This window comes from Eptatretus burgeri, chromosome 13 (assembly GCF_056783735.1).
Source record: "Eptatretus burgeri isolate ZD-2024b chromosome 13, Ebu_testis_v1, whole genome shotgun sequence".
Lineage (NCBI taxonomy): Eukaryota > Metazoa > Chordata > Myxini > Myxiniformes > Myxinidae > Eptatretus > Eptatretus burgeri.
Window position 1 is genome coordinate 38,123,613 of NC_140973.1, and position 18,722 is coordinate 38,142,334.

The 18,722-nt window shown below is 42.2% G+C and overlaps 1 protein-coding gene across 6 annotated transcripts in view; it reads right to left on the reverse strand.

Annotated features, from left to right (window-relative positions):
- The window catches only part of LOC147014258 (receptor tyrosine-protein kinase erbB-4-like), a 504,201-nt gene that overhangs the window by 42,238 nt on the left and 443,241 nt on the right, over nt 1–18,722 (reverse strand). For all 6 annotated transcript variants that reach the window (XM_085852070.1, XM_085852071.1, XM_085852069.1 and 3 more), the window contains 2 exons: nt 7,228–7,318; nt 3,302–3,459 (listed from right to left, as the gene is read on the reverse strand). In XM_085852070.1, the coding sequence (XP_085708196.1) occupies nt 3,302–3,459; nt 7,228–7,318 (249 nt within the window). The remainder of the gene's footprint in view (nt 1–3,301; nt 3,460–7,227; nt 7,319–18,722) is intronic.

The window sequence follows — 18,722 nt, forward strand, 5'->3', positions numbered from 1 at the left end:
GAGGGGTTAGTGAGGAGGAGGGGGGGTGAAGGAGGGGGGCGGAGGGGAGGAAAGCGAGGAAAGGGGGCAGGATGGGAACAAACACCTCACATCGCTATATACTCAAGAGAGAGAGAGAGAGAGAGAGAGAGAGAGAGAGAGAGAGAGAGAGAGAGAGAGAGAGAGAGAGAGAGAGAGAGAGAGAGAGAGAGAGAGAGAGAGAGAGAGAGAGAGAGAGAGAGAGAGAGAGAGAGAGAGAGAGAGAGAGAGAGAGAGAGAGAGAGAGAGAGAGAGAGAGAGAGAGAGAGAGAGAGAGAGAGAGAGAGAGAGAGAGAGAGAGAGAGAGAGAGAGAGAGAGAGAGAGAGAGAGAGAGAGAGAGAGAGAGATAAAAGATAATGTGATGTTATGTTATGCTCTATGACCCCACACACACACACACACACACACACACACACACACACACACACACACACACACACACACACACACACACACACACACACACACACACACACACACACACAATACATATGGTAACATAGCAGGTAACGTGCCACATGACACTGCGGGCTGCAACACACGTGGGTAAGGGCCTGAACTTTGTACTTTGGGTACATCGACGGGAATACTAATGGGGAGGGGTGCAGGGTGGGGGGGGGAGTTCCAACGAAAGAGCCTCCAAAGGATTCATCAACAAGGGCTGCCTCACCACAGCACCAAGGAAAGAGAAGTTCCATGCTGATGGGGATATTAAAAATTGAATTGCTCGTCTTCATCAAGTGGTCAAAACATATTCTGAAATCCACAAACTCCTGAATAAGGAGAAAACCCCTATTTCTCTGCCTGCCATAAGGAGAACAAGTCTACAATTCCAGAAAACTGGTTCTACTGCAAGGAAGAAGGGATCTGGCAGGCCTAGAGCCACTACAAGTAAAGATGACAGGTGAATGAAATTCTTAATTCTTTAGGAAAGAAGGAAGAGCCTATGGAAACTGTCAGGGGAGTTTATAACTGCTGAAAACAAGACCGTTTCCAGAAGGACCATCACACGAAGGCTGACTGATGCTGGTTTTGCCTCAAGAAGATGTGCTAAGAAGCCTCTATTATCGAAGAAAAACATTGAGGACAGATTGCACTTTTTGGCTGGATATGGCAACTGTAATTCAGACGAGTTTCAGAGTTCCGTGGAGTGATGAATCAATATTCGCGCTTTGCAGTGATGCCCCAGAATGTTTCCTTCACAGATCTGGTGAGAGATTCAACCCTGAGTGCATTTCAACGACTGTGAAACATGGAGGAGGTGGAATCACGATCTGGGATGCATTTTCGTCTGCTAGTGATGGTGAGCTGATAAGGTGTGTATCGTCAATTACTGCCAAGCAATACCACAAAATATTCAAGAAATGATTACTTCCCAGCCTCCAAAAGTTATTTCCTGGAGAGAAAAGCACAAAAGTCATTTTTCAACAAGATAATGCCCATGCCTATACTGCAAAAGCCACCATAAAGTGGTTTGTGAAAAAGTCTCTGAAATTTATGATCTGGCCTGGTCAGGTGCTTCAATTTGAACCCCATCGAGAATCTTTGGGCCTATATTCAGCACCAAATTATTGGAAGGAAATTTGAAAATTCTCATCAACTTTGGGAAGCTGTCAAACATGAATGGGACAATATTGACATTTCTTGGTGCAAGAAGCTTTCTGAAAGTTTGACTAAAAGACTGGATTATTAAAAGAAAGCTAAGGGACAACCTATTCCATGCTGATTTGTGCAGTTATTTCTGCATGATCTGGTGTTTTGATGCTTTAAAAAAAAATGTATCGTAAAATAGTTATGACAAAAAAATGTAAAAAATTGACGGCTCATTTATTTTGCGTGTGTGTGTGTGTGTGTGTGTGTGTGTGTGTGTGTGTGTGTGTGTGTGTGTGTGTGTGTGTGTGTGTGTGGTGTGTGGATACATATATGGAGGAAGAGTGGTCGTCACACTCCACATGTTTTGATTTACCCGCCGACCACATCACGTGCCTTCTGGTTGAAGGGTTTGCATTCGTGGGAGAAATAGTCTGGGTGGCAGACAGATGGTTGCTCTTTGCGGATTATGCGGTTTAACCGTGCGAGACATAATCCGCAGCGATGCTCACCATAATAGTCAAGAGGTGCATCTGATGTATAAATGACAAATATGGTCATCATTGGTTACATATTTATTGGTACGCTGTCCTGATAAGGTCAAATAAACCTGAAATCTGGATAGGTGGCTCTGTTAGATATTTAACTGATGTTGACCATGTAATCTTTGTCTGTTTGACGGAGTCACCAGACACTTAGGTGTAGGACTATGTCCAATGAGTATTGGGGGAGTGCTCGTCACACTCCACATGTTTCGACATATATATATATATATATATATATATATATATATATATATATATATATATATATATATATATATATATATATATATATATATATATATATATATATATATATATATATATATATATATATATATATATGTACGTTCCAAATGCTTCTGTTTCATTTTTACATTACAATTAAGATAACGAAGAATTCCAGCAAAGCTATACAAAGAAACTTAATATTGTCACAAGTATTTGTACAATCTATAAGTGGATCAAGAGGTGGAGGAGGCATCCGAGATCTCCCCTTTTTCCGGACAAAAAGCTACATTGTTACTGTTTTCCTTATTCATCCAATTATAACTTCATTGTTAATTCATTACAGTTTTGGCCCTTTCCAGAAATTATTCGCCCCAAATATGAAGAGGTACTGAGCTAACCAAGTATTTTTTGACAGTTATTAGGACAAGTAGGCATCGCCATCCCCTTAACATTCCCTCTCCCTCGGTTACAATATGTTTTATAAGTGAACAACACAATACAATAATGTGAAAAAGAAAGACAAGTAGGTAAAGGAAGAAACAATACGAGTCAAAATATGAGATGGAGTGTGCAGCACTTGTGGGCAAAAGACCATGAGGACTGAAGGATAAACATATTCATTTTATTTTGTTCAAATTAAAAAGAAATCTCAGTGTTGACAAAATGGCCATTATACAAATTATTATTTGCATAAAGTATAGCATATTGGTGTATAACTTGAACAGAATAATCATTTGTGTGAATAATCGGATGCATTATAATAGGAATTGCAATGATGACAGTAAAAGAAAAATTGTAATTAAAAATCGTGATCATTGCTTTTTCACTGTAATAAATTACAATAATAATGCAACAAATTCTTATCCTCATTTGGGTGAAAAATAATTGTGGTCTGCTGTACTAGGAGTATCACCGATACCCTTGGGAGCAGTTGGGGTGACAAGGAAGGCAGGATCCGTTGATGTCTGGGTACCGCGACATGAGCACGCCAGAGAGTTCGAGTACTGCAACAGGACAGCGCTCCACACATTCCTCACGTTCACGCATGTTTGCGCAGCGTACGCAGTGAGTTGGGCCCTGGTCATAGGACAAAGAAGAAAAATAGCTCAGAGTGAGGGGAAAGGGGGCTGCTGGTGCCATTAGTTGTGGGATCCAGATGGTTTGGGGAAATGTGCCATTTCTACATTGTACCTTCATAACTGGTATAACTGGCAGGTTGAGCATTCTTTTTAATTCAAAAACCATGGTTCATAATTAGGGTAAAAGACTTGGTGCATGATATGATAACATCACTCTGGAAACAAAAAGGAAGTAAAAATAACAGCCACTTACGAAGAAAGCAGCACTTGAAAATTACAGCATGGTTTGAAGAGATTTACAGTTTGTCATGATTTTTCAGCACCTTTTTAGGCAGGATTATGGTAAAATAAGTAAGTAACAACTAAAAGTAGGATTTACAAAATTATTTGTGAGGTCATTGAATGTGATGCCTGGTGTTGGTTTAATGATTATGGCGGTGGGCTTGGGATCCGAAGATCCTGAGCTCTTATCCCACTTTGCTGTTGAATTGATACCAGGTGGGGTTAACTCGGCTTGTCATCCTTCCGAGGTCGGCAAAATGAGTGCCAGCATGCTGGTGTACTGTGTCGGAGTGTCGACCTATCCAGGATTGTGTCCAATAGCCAAGGAGACTACTGAGGCAGCACCAACGCTCTGCACAGAGTATGGTCCCGATGGATGGATGGATCTGGATTGAATGTGGTGGCTTGTCATTACCTCCACCACTTGAAGGTGGACGGAGGTTACGTTTTCATCTCTGTCTGTCTGTGAACAGGATAGCTCAAAACATTGACAGATTCGGACGACACTTGGTGGACAGGTTGGGTGTGTGACAAGGACGAATGAATTCGATTTTGGTGAAGATCCAGATACGAGAATTTTCAGATTTTTAAAGTGATTCTTCACCACTGAAAGATGGAGTCAAAAACGATATATAGCATGATGTTTCAAAAAGTTGTCGACAAGCTATGACAAAACGAGATGGATGAGTTGGTTAAGTGACAAAAACAAGCCGATTTGATTTTGGTTAAGGTCCAGATCTAGATCTGGCCTATCAGTGGGATACAATAGGTAAACTGTTCAGCCTTGCAGAGGTATGCGCTCTACCTGGTGGAGTGCTATTCTAGTTTCCACTGTGTAAGCCTCAGGCCAAAGGGCTGGCAGGATGGCCTAAAGGTATACACACACATAAAACACAGGAACACGGCTAAAGTTGTCCTCCAAGATGTTTACAGTCAGCAGAAGGTGGATCCCTACACAGAGAAGATGAGGACAATACAAACCACTGCCAAACTTATCAGGGATGACATCAGAGTACTGGAAACATCTCTCAAAGCATATCCTGATTGTGAAAAGCTGGAATCTGATGATGAAAGCATCCAATTCCTACAAGAAACTCTGAGAGTGTTATTGAAGGGACTGTCTGGGTGTGCACCTGCATCATCATTCAACGTATGCAATCCATAGCGTACGTGAATATATAATATATATATATATATATATATATATATATATATATATATATATATATATATATATATATATATATATATATATATATATATATAGAAATACACACACATTCTTTACATGAGCTTATATTCTGGAAAGAAAAAAAAAAGAAGACAAACAACAGAGGAAGGAGGAATTCATACTCTAACAAGGGGAATGAGGGGAGGAATAAGTGCACACATAATTGACAATCAAGCACAATCATATGAGGTGGTGAGGTAAAGGGCTGCCAACATGTTGAAGCAAAAGAATAGTGGAATCCATGGTGAGAGGGAGGAGTGGAGCAGGAAAGGGGGGGGGGGGGTGGACAGAGGGTGGGGGAACAGGGAGGGGAGAGGTGCAGTATCCACACCAGTCTTCACATGTATTAGTGTCCACTACCCTAGTTATCCATAGGAGGTCGCAAGTTATCCACATGAGATCACTGTTACATAAACGTCGATCTATCAAAACAATCAAAGCGGCAAAAAGAACGACATAGCATATAATTATACTGTGTACTCTCTACCAGGCCGTTCAAGCAAAATGAACTGTCACGTTTGCTGTAACACAACGGCCGCTGCGGGTTCTGGACTATCCTTTAATTGCTTTATTTTACCTGTTGTTGTTGCTCCTTTGATTTCATTTTTATTTCCTTTGATAATCATGAAGGAGCAATAAATTTGTTCCAAACGTGGAATCCTTTCAACATTGTTGTCTATGTGTGAGAACAAAAAACCCATGAACTGAAATGTCCCAGCAATTGTAAATCAATAAAAGATTAGAAGAGTACAGAATTGAGAAAGGTAAAGAGAAGCGTTTGAAGCATTATGGAATTTAAAGAAGGTTCAAGACAGTCGTAACAATGAAAAAATGGTAAAGTGATTATAATACCATCTTAAACATGGATTTATCAATTTACATTTTTGTTTGGAAAAGTTGGAACATAAAGAAAGATATGTGAAAACAATTGAACAACTATTTTTTCAGAACATGCATACAGTATTTCAATTACAAACATGGATGGAAAGAATTTTGATTTTGATGAATGTTGAAGAAAAGCAATGCTCAGCCTGTTCGTTGCCCCAAATATTGGTCAGAGTGTTGGAAGCATTTCCCATTTATGACGAGCGTTAAGACAACTCAAAAGTTTGGTTTTGGGGAATTTTTGTGTTACTGGGAATCTGCAACTTGAATCAACGTGACGGAGATTGCCCAGTTTTTACTTTTGGGATCTTTTGGATTGTCAAACCGTTTGTGTTTTGTTTTGCTTTTTCTGCTAAAGTGAGTCGAGGGTTTCCAGTTGAAACATTAAACGTGTTTGAAGACGTTCATCCTTGCCCTGTACAGGCTGCGGCATTGCACATGCCATCAAGATCCACATAAGACCATGGTGCCGACACAGACTTCTTTCCAGTCATAGTTAAAAGACGACTAAAATGGGGGGTGAGGGGGGGGGAAACGGTAGATTGGTGATGTAAGCCTGTAAGAGGTAGATTTGATATAAAAACGGTACTTCTCCATATTAATCGGTTGGGTGGGCATCCCTGTTGTTTGGACGATTAACTTGTGTCACTATATTGATATGCTGAAAATCTATTATTATAAGTTAGTGGCACCATTGATATTTGTCTTGGTTATTTAACATTTTTCTGTGTGAACAAGACTATGGAGGAGTAAATTTATTTATTTAGAAAATGCATATTGGAGCAGGATGTAATAATGAATTTGCTCTGCTTGTTACATCATAACTGAGATGTGGCTGTGCCACTATAAATGCAGTGGCCATGCAAATTAGGGCAGAAATTGGAATTTGGTACAATATTCGTGCACAATGGCCTTCTCTTTGTGAAATATTCCTTGGGTTCTTTAACAACGGTCACTAGTAATCAACGCTGTCAGTCGGATGGGTTCCTTGACTTTGGTATCATCCGATGGACGCCACACTCATTGATGCAACGCCCTCTCTGAGAAACACCAGAGTGACTGTTTATAGTCAGGTAAGGATTTGAACCCACAGTATTCAGCTGAAAGGTGACTCGTTAAGAGCTAAATTAAAGGATTGAATAATGCAAAGTTATTCCATAGCATGCAGAGTTAAAAAAAAAAGAAGCCAGAAGAGATAAATGAATACTGGAACGATTGTTGGAGGGAAAGCTCGACTGAGACGTGCAAATGATCAGTTTTGATGGATTTGAATCTCTTTTTTGTGCCGTTTGAGAAAGAACCACAGTATAATTCATAGGAGACCACCAGCGTTACATTGGATCGTGACGATTTCATCGTTATACTTACAGGCCCGGTACAGGTGGCTGACCCATTAAGAGGGAGGCACTCGCTGTGACATGGCTGGCACTCACCACTGTCCTCATACTCTCTGTACGACCTGCCAGGAACAGACAGAGAAAAAAAAGGTGTTACATTCACAGTTAATAATCGACTTCCATGGAGTAAAAACAATTACCCTTGCCTGATCTGTGCTCCCAATTGTTTTTGATTCATTAGCAGAGGAGATATTATTTACGTCAACATTTCACTACACTTTCATCTTCAATCATTCTGGTTCCATATCATACTGCCATGTAATTTGTGGCCATTTCATCTCTCAATGACACTTTTTGCTCAGCACCTCCATGCCACTGTCAATACATAATGAATCTCAACTATAAGTATGAAGTACCTCGACCAATAAAGAAGAGCCGTCCATTTTTCAATTTACTCTCCTGTATTTCTGTTTTGCCCTAATATTACAGTCGAGGTTTAAAACATGTCTTATGATTGCATTGATTCGGGAAGTGGTGAAAAATAATGTATAAAAAGATAAAGAAAAGAAAGAATCGAAGTTAAAGAAAAGTAAAATCAGTTTGAGTTTTGTAACTTACAAAACCCAAACTTATTTTACTTATCTAAAAAAATGCATCATTTTTAAATTTTAATTTAATGCTTGACAGATCATCTATTTATTAATTATGGTGGAATTGACAGCCCCCCACTCACAAATTACACTGGTCTGCATCATTTTAGAGGTCCAGGTTTTCTCAACGGTTCCTATATGCTTTTTGCATGCTGAATTTAGAAATGTATCTCATTTCGCTCAATCAGGTCAAGTTTTTATGCTATCTCAATTTTAAGGAAAAAAAATAATCAAAATTTTTGTTTTTTTAATTAGCATTTTTAAAAATTCAAAATCAGACTTACATTGACAGAAAATGTACAAACTATACATATAATGACGCACAAGTAACGTTAATGTGAAATTCAACATTAAAAAGACGAAGGAAAACAGCGACTGCTGGAGCGACAGAAGTTGGGTGTTGCCAGAAACAACAATTTATCTATATTTTTCTGAAATTTAAATGAAAGTAATTGAGAAGGCACTTTCTTCCACATTAAGTGTACTTGTGTGTCATTATATGTATAGCTTGTACATTTTCTGTCAATGTAAGTCTGATTTTGAATAAAAAAAATGCTAATTAAAAAAACAAAAATTTTGATTTTTTTTCCCCCTTAAAATTGAGATAGCATAAAAACTTGACCTGATTGAGTGAAATTAGATACATTTCTGAATAAAGCATGCAAAAAACATATGAGAACCGTTGAGAAAACCTAGACCTCTGAAAAAGATATTTCAAATGCAGCCCAGTGTTATCTTACACACCATGTTGATGAGGTCCAAACCACCTTCACCCTTCTCTGTATGAAGTACTCATCTGACCTTGATCCTCATGATTTAATAAAACACAAGAAGATCAGTCGTTACAGTTAATAAATTTTAATATAAGCCTTAAATCCTGTAAATTGTGACACCAAAGTACATGGGGATTTGTGAAGAAACATTTCAACCTGTTTCATGTTGAACGAAGGTGCAGATTATTATAATACATTGATGTGGCTAAAGAGGAAGAATAAAAAGGCATAAAATGTGGCTTTGTGACAATCGTTTTGTTTGGTCCTCGCATGATAATATTCATGGGACAAGAGATGCATTTAAAACAGTGAATGCGCAAAGCTCCAATGGAGTCTCCATTGTGAAAGAGATGAAACATTTGCCCTTGGAGTTTCCATCACCACCACTACTAGTACGACTAAATTCATGAACCAGATGCAGGCCCGATGTTTGATTGAAGGTGCCAGGAATTTGTACATGAAATTTGTACATAATTTGTTCAGGATATCGGTGATGTCTCACCTCCCTTTCGCAAAAGACTTTGTGGGATATTTAACATCCACCAACTAATGTTAGCAGACAGGACACTGAGCTTAATGTCCATCCGATGGATGGTGCTCTTTGTGAAGCAACGCTCTACTTGTGAAGCACCGATCCAAGAATATACTCAGTTTGCACCATCCTGTCTGACATGAGCTAAAATGGATTAAAAAAATGTGTGCAATTGTACATGGGGTGCTGAAAAAGCTATACAAATGAGACACTCACAATTGTCCAATAAATGCCAAGTGTATTTTTATATTTTTCAACAGATAAGTACTGTATAAGTAATTAATAAAAAGAAAAGAATGATCGAGCTTTTCTGACAAGGTCTGAGCTGGTGCTCATGAAAGATGTGGACCTTGTGAACCCAGAAGCATATGATAGTGCCTTCATAGGCAGAACGTAAGATAATAGCAAATGATACCTGTACAATAAAAAAACTACACAATACACAGAATGGCTCACAGTTTTGGAATTCTTCTGGAATACCAGAGTAATAATCTGCAGAATTTTTGAAATATGATCAGACAAACCAACTAAATATTTAAGTGAACCAAAAATTATCCAAGTTTTTATGACACCCAAAGACCCACATTTGCAAGTTAAGTTAGGGTTTTTATTTTTTTTCTGGTGTTCTGCCTGAAGGCAAGTTCAGTGCTGCCAACGCAGCTCCACGGCAAGGATTACATTGAGTGGTTTGCGTTTGCCTTCCCAGTGGTAATTAGAGCAGGAATTTGTAACTCGTTTATGGTGTTGGAGACAACTCGCCTCGTTTTCACGAAGGACACCGTGGGAACTTCAACATACACCAACTATTGTCAGCAGATGGGACACGCAGTTTAACGTCCATCCGAGGGACAGGGATGGAAATAATGAATCACCCTGCCTGTGAAACACCGGCATGACAGTTGAGAGCTTGTCCGGGATTAAAACCCAGGCGAAACAAATCGTTGTCGAGTGTGCGTACGTCTAGGCTATCCGACCAGCCCTTCAGGTGAGTGAGGTTAGAGCAAAATATATCAGATAAGTTTTTTTATTGCGGTCACCTATCAGTCGTGTTGCACAAAGACTAAATTTACAAAACCCAAGAACCAAGCCAACCCAAGAAAAACTGTCTTTGAATACATCCCTCATATCCTTTAAATTATGGAATATTAAAAATTCAGATGTCTCATGAAAGAGTTAGTAGATTGCAGTATAATAAGAAAATAATATATATACACATACGTACATACATACATACACACACAAATAATGAGACCCAATCACATCTCTCACCCTAATTGGAGGGAATAACCAATCAGCTCTCACTAATCAATTACCCCACTAGGATTTCAATAAGTAGTTTGGCGGGGAGGGGGGGGTGGGGGATTGAGGACTTCAAGTCACATTTTACATTGTGTGGATGTTCCACAGCTACCGTTTAGCAAGAAATAAAATATCTTAAATGGTAATTTATCAGCTGTGAATAAAAGTGAAGTCGTTTGAGATCTTATCCTTTGTCAGAGCAAAAGCAGACCAACTCCTGGCTGGATACAAAAACTTTTGAAAACTGTACCAACGAGGAAATGATACTGATAGTATTGAAGCAACAAATACACACAAGGCATCTTTAAATTAATAATCAAGAACACATTAGAGTGCATTTATGCCAATCTTACAAGATGATCGCATCATAGGGACACTGCCGATTTCTTCAGTTACAGTTACAGCTACAGCTACAGCTACAGCTACAGCTACAGCTACAGCTGAGCGATCATTCAGCAGGGTCAAACTGATGAAGAATCATGTTTGCTCCGCAATGACTTGAGATGGATTTCTGGTCTGGCATTGCTCAGTGTAAAAAAGGGGATCTTGCATCAAGAGTACATTACTCATTGGTGATTAACAGCTTTGCCAGAATACACAAAAGGTGCAAAGAGTTCATGTTAAGGTCAGTTCAAAGTTGATATTTGATGTAGAAATAATGCCATATAATAATATTTAGATTGATCAGACATAAAAATTTAGATAGACAGAAAAATTAATGTACTCATTCCAGAATGATTTCATTTTGCCCCAGCCTAGGTGGTTCATGGTTGAGACCAATAAGGGTAACATCTGGCCAAATAAACATGTGATGTATGCTTCCTTGCTGACATATGTAATTTGGCAGGATTTTGTCCCCCATCATGCCAAGGTCTTGATATGCCACTGGCATAGACAGAAACGTGCACCACCGAGACGCCTGAGCATGTATCACGTGCAATTCCCATAGCAGTTAACATATAAATAGCAAGACCCAATCACATCTCTTACCCATAATTGGAACGAATGACCAATCAGATATATATATATATATATATATATATATATATATATATATATATATATATATATATATATATATATATATATATATATATATATATATATATATATATAGTTCTGGTTCTGTGAAACCAGGCAATGGCACACAACATTTTGTGGTCCGGAGACGGGTATTTCATTAGTATTCGTTTTATATAACCCTTCCCTTATGTGTCTGAGTTTATGGGACAATATGTGTTGCGTGGGCTTTAGGTCGCGATTTTTTTTCCCCTTCTTTCCCCATATTTCATTATTTACAGTACTTTGCTTTTCTGTACATGACTGTCCTTCACGCATGCATGCACCTGCACCACAGGTCATAGCAACAGGGTCCATTCATTTGCATACATGCGCCATTTCCCATTCAAATCACGCGCCATTATCCAACATATGTTACACCTCGGACTTCACCAGACTCAAACCCCAACGTTGCAGAATTTCATACACCACCACAACACCTTTATAAAAATCACCACACCATTGGACTACAACCCAAACTCACGTACCTTCACCATTAACAGCCATAACGAACGACCAACCACCTCCATCATGAATCACATTTGTAAATTTATTTCCAAAATTTGTGATAATACATTTGTGTAAGCAATTTTAGTTAAGAATTTAGTTTTGAAGAAAGTGTTTTTTTTCAAAAAATTTCAAAATAAAAAAAATACCCTGAGGACATACACTTGGGAGAGGTCGGTGCAGCCTGGAAATTTGGTACAATTTCACAAAAGTTTGAGGGAGTAGTTCAGTGACAACACAACACGTGACAGATGCTGTACACATATACATGTGTGTGTATAAATGTATATGTATAAATGTATATGTATATATATATCAGGTCAGGTCAGGTATGGGAGCATGTGCCAGAACAGCGCGTCGCTGCGTCCACTTTCCGCCGGTACTCCGGGGGCCTCCGTCTGGCCATCCCCCAGGCAGATGCCAGGCCCATCCCCATCTCCTTGAGATGATGGTCAACCTGCTGCAACCATGAGGCACGTGGTCGGCCCACTGGCCTCCTCCACTCATGAGACTCCCTCGCTGAGAGAATCTGGTGAGCAGGATCAGCGTCAGGAAAACGAGCCACATGTCCATACAGCCGCAGCTGACGCTCACGGACTATGCAGGTAACAAATCTCATCCGAGTCTCTCTCAGCAACCGCTCGTTGGACACAAAATCCGACCAGCGATAGCCAAGGATTCTCCGAAGAGACCTGGTACCAAAGGAATTAAGTCTCCGTCTCAGATCCTTGGTCAAAGTCCAAGTCTCGCACCCATAGAGCAAGACTGGAAGTACCAAGGACCTGAAGACTCGGACTTTCGTCCTCCCGCACAGGTACCGGCAGCACCACACCCCATGATCCAGTGAATCCATGACTCCCCAGGCCCGACCCAGACGTCTATTGACCTCCGGCTCACAACCTGCGGAGACATGAATATCACTGCCAAGGTAAGTGAATCTATCCACGACCTCAACATCCTCACCACAAACAGACACAGACAGGACAGCAGCATCCAAGATGTCACCGAAAGCCTGGATCTTTGTTTTGACCCAAGAAATCCGTAATCCCAACGGCTCCGACTCCTCATTCAGCACCTCGAGGGCCCCCAAGAGGATGTCTAAAGTCTCCGCAAAGATGACTGCATCATCTGCAAAATCAAGGTCCGAGATCTTGACATTGCCAAACGATGCACCGCAACTTGATCTCTCCGACATCCTCCCAAAAATCCAGTCCATACAAGTGCTGAAAAGTGTGGGGGCAAGTACACATCCCTGACGAACTCCAGTAACAACTGGAAATAAGTCAGAGGCGGTACCACCACACTTCACAGCACTCTCAGTACCAGAGTAGAGTTCAGACATCAGATCGATCAGTTTCGGTGGCACCCCACGAAGACCAAGAATCCTCCAGAGGACATCCCGATTCACTGAATCGAACGCTTTACAGAGATCAACATAGGCTGCAAGCAGCCCCTGCCGAAACTCTCGTCTGCGTTCAGTGAGGACACGAAGAGCAAGGATACGGTCAATCGTTGACCTCTTTGGTGTAAAGCCTGACTGCTCTGGACGCTGGTGCTCAAGCAGATGGTGGCGAACCCTATCAAGAATTATCCGAGCAAAGACCTTGCCCGGCACTGAGAGCAGCGTCACCCCTCGGTAGTTGTTGCAGTCTTGGCGATCACCCTTCCCTTTCCAGAGAGGGACAACAAGGCCCCTCTTCCAGTCAGTTGGGATGATGCCTGTGTTCCAGGCAGAGCACAAAACTGCATGCAACGACGCGAGCAAAACATAAACGATATTATATATATATATAATAGCAAATACCACTCGTTGCTTCACTGACGGGAATATGAGAAGAGTGGGGGGTGGGGTAGAGAGAAAGGGGGGAGAGTGAGGAGGGGGAGGGAGAAAGAGAGAGGAGGAAGGGGGAGCAAAGAGGGGTGGGGGAGCAAGGAGGGAGGGAGTGTTAATTATGAGGAGGGAGGGAGGAAGGGAGAGGGAGGGAGCAGTGGAGCATTAATTACGATTCATACTGTCTCATCAAAATGCTTCTGCAGAGAATAACAGTGAAGATGGAAACAAAATAATGTCTCGAATCCATTTTCTGCCAGTAATACTATAAATACCGCCTGGAGACAAACGCTGTCCAAATATGTCTGGAGATAAATGCAGTCTGGAAACAAATACCGCCCAGAGACAAACACTGCCGGACACGTCCGGAGACGAACACTGCCCAGAGAGGAACACTGCTCGGACATGTCCAGAGACAAACTCCCGTCCAGACAACACATTCGGAGACGAACACCCTTCCAGACAAAAACAGCGCCTGGACACGTTCAGAGACAAACACAACCCGGACGTGTCTCAAACCAAGCCGTCCAGAGACAAATTCCTGTCTGGAGACCAACTCCCATCCGAACACGTCTGGAGACAAACTCGTGTCAGGAGACAAACACTGCCCACACACAACCCGAGACAATCACCGCCTGGGCGCGTCTGGAGATAAACACCGTCTGGAGGTGTCCAAAGGCAAACTCCCATTCAAACGTGTCCGGAGATAAACACCCATCTGGAGACAAACTCCTTTCCAGAGACAGATAGAGATAGAGATAGATGGGTGGGGGGAGGGGAGTTAGCAGAGAGAAAATGTTATGCTTTATGAACACACACACACACACACACACACACACACACACACACACACACACACACACACACACACACACACACACACACACACACACACACACACACACACACACACACACACACACTGTATTAGTGCTTAGCTGATATCGGCATTTCTTCAGGAATCAGCAGATTGGAGTCAGTGTGATTAATGACAACAGTATGTACTGTATACAACCCAAAAACCTTGAGTAGCTTTCACCCTTGTTTTGGGGGAATTTCAATGCATAAATTATGAAAACAACGTTGCATTATAGATGTTTCAGGGAGATGTGCAGAAACATTAATCTTTACAGACAGATGCCAATCGTCATGTGACAGGTAGAAAAAAATTTGGCTCTGTAATTTAGAAAACACGTTAATATGGCAAAATGGCTCAGAAATCGGGCGTTATCAAATATATTTTGCTTTGAAACTCACAAACAGAAACAAATAACCTTTGTAAATAACGTACCTCTACCTTGTAGCAACTGCCGACTGTACATCCCGATCGGAACATGAACCGTACTGCTATCGAATGGAGGGCACTCGTCAATTGGCTTAAGCACTCAAGCAAGCACTCCAATTAAATGGTTGATAAGGAACGGCTGGCCAGGCTATGGCTGCATACCATATAGGATCCCTTAAACTTTAAAGCCGGTCTTCACCGCGCCCGCAACAGTTAAAGGAATTAAATGAATTCATTCAAAATAATGACTTTATCCACAAAATGTAGAACCACCCTGAAAATATCACCAAGTTTAAATTAATCCATCACGTTGCCTGCTCATCTGTGCACGCGTTAAGTGGTACATCGGTTCGCGGTCCTCGCAATCGTTTTAATTGTATTCTAAAATAACAGTTTTTCACCAGATTTGCTTTGATTCCTTGGAGAGCACCTGGTGAAACCTCCAAAAATATTGACACAGATCTGGCAGACGTTATGGATAAGCAGTCCCTCTGGGGGACGGAGCGTGAGTTCAAGTCATACAGCTCAATGAAGCTGGTTTATTTTGAACATTCCTCAATCTTTTGTTCACCCAATGTAATTCTCCAAACAGAATATAAAAAAATAAGTTCAATGCTTTGGAAATTTCACATTTTCTTGTGTATATATGGAGAACGACGGACCATAGCGTTGCTTGCTGAAAGTAAATAAATAGGTATATCGGCTTTAGTTATGAGACTCCTTATTTCTTCAAATTATCAGATTTCATTCCACATTTATACACTTATTTAGGCCGGACGATATCCTATCCTCAAAATTGAAAAATATTAAAAGAAATATCCTTAAAAGATCAAAAAAGCTATGTTTAACAGACATTCGATAATATGAGTGTGGAAAGTGAAAAAACAAAAAACTTTATCGTTAAGAAATCAGTGCATCCTGTTCCAAGTCAAGGTATGATTGAGCAGGCCAAAAAACATGGCAGCTTCAGACCAGGTAAGGTCAGGTATGGGAGTATGCGACAGAGCAATGCGTCGCTGCGTCCACTTTCTGCCGGGACTCCAGGGGCCTCCATCTGGTCATCCCCTAGGCAGAAGCCTGGCCCATCTCCATCTCCTTGAGATGCTGATCACCCTGCTGCAACCACAAGGCATGTGCTCGGCCCACTAACCGACCACATACGAGGCTCCATGACTGAGAGAATCTGGTGAGCAGCATTAGAGTCAAGAAAATAAGCCACATGTCCATACAGCCGCAACTAACACTCATGGACTATGCAGGTAACAAATCTCATTTGAATCTCTCTCGGCAACTGCTCAATGGACACAAAGTCTTATCAGTGATAGCCAAGGATTCTCTGAAGAGAGCTGGTACCAAAGGAATTAAGTCTCCATGTCAGACCCCTGGTCAGAGTCCAAGTCTCACATACGTAGAGCAAGACTGGAAGCACCGAGGACATGAAGACTCAGACTTTCCTCCTCCTGCACAGGTACCGGCAGCACTACACACCATTATCCAGTGAATCCATGACTCCCCAGGCCCGACCCAGACGTCTATTGACCTCTGGCTCACAGACAGCAGACATGAATATCACGGCCAAGGTAAGTGAATCTCTCCATGACCTCAACATCCTCACCACAAACAGATACAGAGAAGAGAGCAGCATCCAAGATGTCCGTGAAAGCCTGGATATTAGTTTTGATCCAGGAAACCCATAATAATAGTGGCTCAAACTCCTCATTCAACACCTCGAGGGCCCCCAAAAGGATCTCCAAAGTCTTCGCAAAGATGACCGCATCATCTGCGAAATCAAGGTCAGAGATCTTGACATTCCCAAACGATGCACCGCAGCTTGATCTCTCAAACATCCTCCCCAGAATCCAGTCCATCCAAGCACTGAAAAGTGTGGGGGCCAGCACACACCCCAGAAGAACTCCAGTTACAACTGGAATTAAGTCAGAGATGGTATCACCACATTTCACAGCACTCTCAGTACCAGAGTATAGTTCAGACATCAGATTGATCAGTTTTGGTGCCACCCCACAAAGACGAATAATCCTCCAGAGGGCATCCCGATTCACTGAATCGAACACTTTACAGAGATCAACATAGGCTGCAAGCAGCCCCTGATGAAACTCTCGTCTGCGTTCAGTGAGACCCCAAATGGCAATAATACGGTCAATTATTGAACTCTTTGGTGTAAAGCCTGACTGCTCTGGGCACTGGTGCTCAAGCAGATGGTTGCAAACCCTATCGCAAAGACTTTCGCGGCACTGAGAGCAGCGTCACCCCTCTGTAGTTGTTGCAGTCCTGGAAATCACCCTTCCCTTTCCAGAGAGGGACAATAAGGCCCCTCTTCCAGCTAGTTGTAATGATGCCTGTGTTCCAGGCAGAGCACAGAACTGCATGCAAAGACACGAGTGCAGCATTTACACCAGCCTTGAGAAGTTCAGCATGGATGCCCAAGATGCCAGGGGCTTTAAGCCAATTCAACCAGTTCACCACAGCTGTGTTTCCACAAATGAAGGTGGATCCCAGTTGATTGGAGGGTCAGCAATAGGGATAGTAACTCCCCTGACATCCAACTCAACCGGTGGTGGAACAAACTCATGCAGCCGCTCAAAGTAACCGGCCCAGCGGGCCTTCACTTCGGACTCCTCTGTCAAGAGCTCTCCACCCTCTGCTCTAAATGCAGTATACCGAGGGATGGGCTTGGATGAACGCAATACATGAATTCCCCTGCAAGGAGGATGAGAATCACTTGACCACAGGTGATGCTCTACCCCCTCACAGATTCCTCATACATAGGCCTCCTTGTTCACCCTTAGCGCACGTACAGTGTATGCCTCAGCTCCCTGAACAGCTCAGCTCTGCCATTAAGCCTGGCCCTGCAACTCTGGTCAATGGTATCCAGTGCCCCTTGAGAGACCAAATTCTTCTTCACCCGACGGTGAGTTCCAATGCATCAAACGGCAACAGCAAGGATGGTGGTCTTGAAGGCACTCCACAGCTCTATGGGATTCCAGAAAGCACTCAGACCCCCAAATCCCCACTCAGACTGTTCACAAACTCTTCAGCTGCTCTCTCATCCTTGAGCTTGCCAACATCCAGCCGAGCCTGGGATGGTACCATTCTTCCGGATTTAAGCTGTAACTTCGGAGTTGCTCCAAGCCGGTGGTCAGTATTGAGGAACTGAGCACTCCAGTAAGACCCTGCAGTTCTGGATCATCCTCTAGCACCCAACAACGAGCACATGGTCAATCTCGTTTGCCACACGACCAGCATTGGAAAACCACGTCCAGCGATGAGCTTGTGGGTGCTGAAACCATGAACCAGCCACCCTAAGTCCATAATTCTTGCAAAGTCAAGGAACTTAGTGCTATTCTGGTTCATACTGTGGTGTAGCCTGCGGGCCTGCGGGGCAGGGCATGATGGTGGGGGGAGTGGTCGGCGTGATCATCGTGTCTGCCAGGGATATAAGGAGTGCGCGCCGCCTGAGGCGTTGTCGTGGGTGCCGTAGTCGCCGCGGCTCGTGAGTGCATTGAGTACGTAATAAAGGAGAGCTGCGGGCAAAGTACGCCCACGCTCCCGCTGGTGCAACAAAGCCGGGC